This window comes from Drosophila kikkawai, chromosome 3L (assembly GCF_030179895.1).
Source record: "Drosophila kikkawai strain 14028-0561.14 chromosome 3L, DkikHiC1v2, whole genome shotgun sequence".
NCBI lineage: Eukaryota > Metazoa > Arthropoda > Insecta > Diptera > Drosophilidae > Drosophila > Drosophila kikkawai.
The window spans coordinates 34,684,018-34,690,863 of NC_091730.1; the positions used below are offsets into that span (position 1 = coordinate 34,684,018).

The window sequence follows — 6,846 nt, forward strand, 5'->3', positions numbered from 1 at the left end:
CCATGTCGTCGGCGTCGATGGTGATGTCCTCGACGGGTAGAGCCCGTGGCCGGGAGGGGTCGGCGAGGCTGTCGCTGGGAAGCGGCTGGCTTGGCCGGCGCCGTGGAGCGCCTGTAGGAGCTCGTCGACCGCACCGTACATCCATGCGGTGTCCTGTGGCGCCGGGGCGGGAGTCGGCGGATGGCCTTGTCCGTCCATCGTCTGGTTGGCCTCGGTGCTGCGGAATCTGTGGAGCGTGTGGCTCGTCGTGCCTTGTGGTAGGCGGGCTGAAGGCGGTTGTCGCTATTTAAGCGGTCGATCGGTGCGCATGAAGATGCGATGCTCTGCGATGTGTGATACCCCTGAGAGAGTATCAAATTTGGCCAGTTCCTGGTCCAGGAACTCCTTCACCCAAGGCTCGGGGTAATCCGGCGTCTCGGATTTCTCTATCTGGTATGAGACTTGATCCTCTGTGGGATGACTCACCAAATTGACGGTTCCGCATAGGGGCGGGCTTGGCTCCGGCGTTTCCTCGACGTGATCCTGGAAGCGGACACGTTTTGTGGAGGTACGGAAGGGATTCCGTTGCGCGGCTGTGGCATCTGCCACGGGCAAAGCCTGTCTCCAACAGGGCGGCTGGTTCTCCGTCGCTGGTGATGCTGTGCCTCGAAACTGTGCTCGAGGCGAGGTGCTTGGCTGGTCTTCGAGTTCGGAGCGTGGCTCCCTTGGCTGCCCTCGATGGGTAGAGCGTGGCTCTCCTTGGGCTGTCGTCTGTGGCTTCTCGGCGTGGGTGGAGTGTGACTCCGTTGTCGTCCTTCGCTGATCAGAGCGTGGCTCTGCATTAGGTGCCCCTGGTGGTTCTTCGGATGTGGAGCGTGGCTCCGTCGATGTGTTTCGTTGATCAGAGCGTGGCTCTGAGTGATGTGCCGTGGATGGCTCTTCGTGGTTGGAGTGTGACTCCGTCGATGTACTTCGCTGATCAGAGCGTGGCTCTGAGTGATGTGCCTTGGATGGCTCTTCGTGGTTGGAGTGTGACTCCCTCGTCGTTCTTCGTTGGTTAGAGCGTGGCTCTGCGGGCTGGTCCCGTGGGTTGGAGCGTGGCTCCCTTCGCTGGTCAGAGCGTGGCTCTGTCGTTGGTCAGAGCTGGTCAGAGCGTGGCTCTGTTGTTGGTCTTCGCTGGTCAGAGCGTGGCTCTGTCGTTGGTCTTCGCTGGTCAGAGCGTGGCTCTGTCGTTGGTCTTCGCTGGTCAGAGCGTGGCTCTGTTGTTGTTCTTCGCTGGTCAGAGCGTGACTCTGTCGTTGGTCTTCGCTGGTCGTTCGGTCGCAGTCGGAGGGTCTGCCCTATATTTTATTTATTTTATTTCGATTTATTTTAATTTTATTGATTTATTTTAATTTTTATTGATTCATTTTAATTTTTATTGTTTCCGTTTATTTATTTGCATTAATTATTATTATTATTTTTTTTTTTTTTTTTTATGAAATTTGTTATTATGTTCTCGGCGGCAGGATCTCGCAGGATTCTTTGAGGATTCGTGGGCGTCCTTAACTGGGTTAAAGAATAGTGATAATCTTCCCGGTGTGCAAGGATACAACGACGAGTTTTGATGCGTGGATCTTTCGAGGTGTAAGGTCTGGGACGATGTGTATTCAACGATGGTTTTAAGAGGGTATTAAAGACTGCGAGCGATGTGTGTTCAAAGGGCTGATCTTGCGAAGTGTCTGCGAGCGATGTGTATTTAATGAGTGTGTGTCCCTCCTAGCGAGGGTCCCCTGTATATATTAATGCTTAAGCTAGCCGACGCTGCTGCCGCGGGCAGAGCAGAACTGGAGGTGTGTGTGGGCCACGTGTGTGTGTGCTTGCTTGAAGCGTCCCTCTGCCGGCGTTGACGCTGGCAGTGACGTTGACTACGATTTCTGGCTTAACTGTATCGCTTGTTTTGGCGACGATGCGTATGCACCAATGGAAATTTACCACGGGTTTTTTTTCTATTCCCTTTTCTCCTGTACTTTGCCGATTTTTGCCGGCGACCGTACGTCGCGACACGTGGGACGGAAATTTCTTACACTCGCAAAAACGAATGCGCGCTGGTCGAAAAATATATTTATAAAATATATTTCCTGACATTAAATTTTCTATCCTCGTCCTTTAGAAAACTAAATTTCCCTGTTTTTGCCTTTGCGAAAAATTTATATTTATATATTTTTCTACTGAAAAAAAATTTTGTTTTCGGCCAGTGGGGGTTTAATCCACTGAGAAAAATTATCCTAGCTGTCCTGACCGGTCCCTGCTCCGGGCGCCATCTGTAAGGATGTGTCTTAGGCCGGGGTAAACCTCAGCGGCCCAGGATTCCTCTCCAGAAATATTTATATTTTTAGAGACGGCCAGAACATGGACGCCGAATTTTAATGAATTTTCTAGGCAAAAGGGGCTCGTTTTTAAAGGCGAATCTTACTTCGGGAAAAATGGGAATCTAAAATGGTCACCCTGGCGATGGCCAGGTGCTCCTCCGTTTCCTGCGCCCGCTCGGTTGCCCAGCAGCGGCGCCTCTTCCGATCGGCAAGATCTCTGCCGCCCGGGATGACCCAGCGGCGATGGCGGGCAAAATGCAGATCGAAAGGTAAAGGGAGAGGGGAAGGGGAAACCTAAAGCGCGCGATCACCCTGGCGGTGGCCAGGTGCTCCTCCGTTTTCCTGCGCTCGCCCGGTTGCCCAGCAGCGGCGACTCTTCCGATCGGCAAAATCTCCGCCGCCCGGGATGACCTAGCGGCGATGGCGGGCAAAATGCAGATCGGAAGGGAAAAGGAGAGGGAAGAGGGGAATCTGTGAGCACGTGCCGGCGGCGAGGAGCTCGTAGCTCGGGAAAACCCAGCAGCCCCGATGCCCACGCCAGATCTGTGCCCGGGAGAACCCAGCGGCGACAAATCCCGCTCCCGTCCCGCTGCTCTGGCCCGGAGCTTGCCCAGCGGCCACGCGAAGTTGGTGCGGGAGAACCCACCAGCTCAGCGAGTGAGTGAGCGGGAGGGGAACACCTTGGCGCGCGTCACGATAAGGAATTATTTTTAACAACGCGGAGTTTCATGCGGGTGCGAGGGAGAAAGACGATGGAATTTCTGAATTCATTTTCTGTGCTTTATTACATTAATTAATTATTGTCTACATTTTCCTAACCTACGACTGCCGTCCCTAACCTGGCCCTACGCCACACTCCAGAAATCTACCCTGACATGGCACTCGGCCGGCTCACCCGCTGTTGTCGGTGGACTGGGACACGTGTCCTGCAGCCAGGATATGCAAGGGCACTCGCGTGTCCTTTTTGGGACTTAGTCGTTTGGGGAACTTTCCCACGTGTCCTTTGAGGACTTGCCGCCCGCGGCGGGAGAGATGTGTAACGATCGCGTTCGAAGATGCCAGAGAAGTGACCGCGGTCGCAGCTTGCAAAGCCCTTGTCGCCTCGTCTCTGCCAAAAATGTCCGGGCAGCGCAGCTTTCGGCCGTCGGCTTCGTTATTGTTATTGTTTATGTTTTGATCGGCATGTAAATAAACACGACCAAAACGTAAACACGCACGATCGTCGGAGGGGAAATGTCGCTGCCTCTGCAGCTGTTCGCGTCGGCAGCGGAGAGGGGAAATGTCTTCAGCGCGGTCGCTACAGTCCGTCTTGGAAAAAATGTATACGCCTGTGCGTTGCGGTCTTAATCTAACTCTAATTTGGCCCTCCTTGGGCAAATTAACTTTGGGCTTCATGCCCGCTTAAATGTACAGTTGTGTGTGTGAGTGTGTGTGTGGGGTGTGGGTGTGTGGTATGGCTAATCCTAACTTACTAATTGCTAAACTTAACTATAAACTTAACTAATATTTACATTATTTACAAAATAGGGTTTTGTGACTTTGTCACAATAACGATTTGTACACAATAATATCTAACGTTGATAGCCTCCCAAAACTAAAAACTTCAATCTTAACCTACTTACGCAAGCAAGCAACCAATCCGGCAGTACGCCAGTAGTAGTCTCCCCGCATCCTTTTTTTTAAGTCCTTCGCGTTTTACTAATTACTAACAGAACAAGCACGTGCTTGGTGTCGCAAGTTCCACTTGATATGTACTGTACATAGTGCATCAACGTCTTACTCTCCACTTATGTTATACTCATCCTATACTCATCCTATATGTACATAACTAGAAAATACTCTCAAATTATACAACAAAATATATTATTACATGTTTAGCCAAGTTAATTGAATCTACTTTCCACCAATTAAAACACACAAGCAGGCCTGGGTAGACACGAGCCACACACACGATCTTACAAATTCATAGATCAACAGGTCTCACAACAACCCCTCATACCTAGAAATTTCTTGACACAAGCTACACACAAGCATGAAAACATTTCCCATCCACCACCACCACACGAGTCGGCCAGGTACAAACCGTTCAGGCACAAGCCACACGATCTTACAAATTCATAGATCAACAGGTAAGCAAGTCTCACAACAACCTCACAACAACCCTCGCTGCTCATACCTAGAAATTTCATGGCATAAGCATGAGAACTCACCCCATCTACCACCACACGATCTCACAAATTCTCACGCATGACAACAGAAACAAAACCGTTACAAGGTATTACACGTTTAGACAAGTTAAATAACTGGGGTGACTTACACACCTGCTATCCTAATTGAAACACATTAACACAAGCCGGATACGCACAATAACTAACCCTAATAAATTCCTACGCATTATGCCTCATCCCTCCCTCCTTCACAAATTCTCACAAATTCCTTATGCCTCATCCCTCCCTCCTTCACAAAATCCCACAAATTCCCATGCTTGAACACTCACACCTTATCCCTTTAACCCCTCCCAATCAGTTTCTCACGCTTAACAACACACAAAACTGCACATGATCATGCATGCATAAAATAATGAGGGGGAGGATCTTACCCTAAACCCCTTCCCCCTAATAATTAATCCCCCTCGTGCGCAGTCATGCGTGACTAATGACCCCCCCCCCCCCACCCCCTGCATAGCTGTGCTCAAATCCGCATTAAAAAACTACTTTTGTGCTGCTTTTCGAGAACAATATCGTGAGAGCAGAACAGCAACAGAGTTACGTGAACAAATTCGCTCCCGGGAGCAAAAGCCAGGAGAGTCGTTCGATACGTTTTATGAGTGTTTGTAAGCTCATGGATACACTATCAGTGAGTTTTGCAGAAGTCGAGCTAGTAGAGATGATACAAGGAAATCTACTGATCGACATGAAAGAGAGATTGTTATTTGTAAACATTTCATCTATTTCCGAGTTACGAAGGTTGGTTCATAAGCGAGAGAATTTTCTTAGGGAAGCAGGCCGAGTGCGGCCACCACAAACTAAGCCCGGACCATATCGCGTATACGCGGTGGAGGACAACCAACTCAGTGAGACTCAGGAATGTGAGGATGATAACGAAATTGCAGCAATTCATCGCACAACTCCTTTGTTGTGTTGGAATTGTGAGGCTCCCGGTCACATATGGGAAAATTGCTTGGCCGAGAGACGTATTTTTTGTTATGGTTGCATAGCCCCGCAAATATATAAACCCAATTGCCAAAACTGCAAGCGAAAGGCGGAAAACCGGCAAGGGGGGCATCCAATCCACGAAGGGTGTCCCAGAAGTAGAAGATAGCTCAAGAACAGATGTTGAAAAGCTTTGCATTTTAGAAAGTAAGGTAGATCAAAAGTCGAATCCTGATGTTAATATATCATTTAAGCCCTATCATGAGAGGTTAAGAAACTATTATCTAGTAAGACGAAATACCCTCAGGATGCGAAAGTACTATCGTTCGTTAAAAACGAAGAAAACTATGATTGTCTCAACTGTTTTTCGAAACAACATTGATCGTCGTAGTTATGCCAGCGTAGCATTCTTGGATTTTTCTGAACTAGATTTGCTTGACACGGGGGCCAACATAAGTTGTATTGGTTTGTCCCTAGCGCTTCGGACTTTTCGAAGTATCCCAATTTTAAGTCAATTTTGTCCCAAGTCCGAACCGCTGACGCCAAGTCTCACCAAGTTCTAGGAAGTCTCAAAGTAAAAATGCAATATCAAAATAAAGAGAAAGAGGAGAACTATTCATAATCCCGTCTATAGTCCAGAGGTTAATATTAGGTATAGATTTCTGGCGAGCTTTTGAATTAGCTCCTGGGATCATTAGTTCTATATTGAATGAGGAAATAGAAGGAGGAAAAATACCCATTAACAGTAAAAGAAAAACAGCAACTTGAGGCTGTTAAGGAGTTATTTCCGAATTTTGAAAAACAAGGATTAGGTCGCACTGCCTTGATTAAGCATAGTATCGACATAGGGGAAAACAAGCCTGTGAAACAGCGTTATTATCCGGTGAGCCCAGCTGTCGAAAAGCTTATGTATACGGACCGCATGCTTAGCCTCGGAGTGATCGAACCTTCGCAAAGTGCGTGGAGTGCTCCAATGCGTCTGGTGGTAAAGCCAAACAAAGTTCGTTTATGCCTTGACGCACGGAAACTGAACGATGCTACTAAAAAAGATGCTTACCCACTACAAAGCATCGAAGGCATATTTGCTCGTTTGTCAAAAGCAAATATGATATCGAAACTGGATCTTAAAGATGCCTATTGGCAAATAGAGTTGACAGAGGAAGCGAAACCATTGACTGCATTTACAGTTCCAGGTCGAGCATTATATCAGTTTACGGTCATGCCTTTTGGCTTATGTAATGCTTCCTCGACGTTGTCCCGGCTAATGGATGACTTAATTCCGCCAGATTTACGTCATTGCGTTTTCGGATATCTCGACGACCTATGCATTGTCTCAGAAGATTTTGCGTCACATTTAGTAGTCC

General features: G+C 48.3%; 1 protein-coding gene across 1 annotated transcript; it reads right to left on the reverse strand.

Annotated features, from left to right (window-relative positions):
- Positions 1–282: 282 nt before the first annotated feature.
- LOC138928471 (serine/arginine repetitive matrix protein 1-like) lies at positions 283–2,282 on the reverse strand. The gene is made up of 2 exons (XM_070285551.1): positions 2,261–2,282; positions 283–1,106 (listed from the first exon to the last, which is right to left on the reverse strand). The coding sequence occupies exons 1-2, from the start codon at positions 2,280–2,282 to the stop codon at positions 283–285; spliced, it is 846 nt and encodes a 281-aa protein (XP_070141652.1).
- Between the last annotated feature and the right edge of the window lie 4,564 nt (positions 2,283–6,846).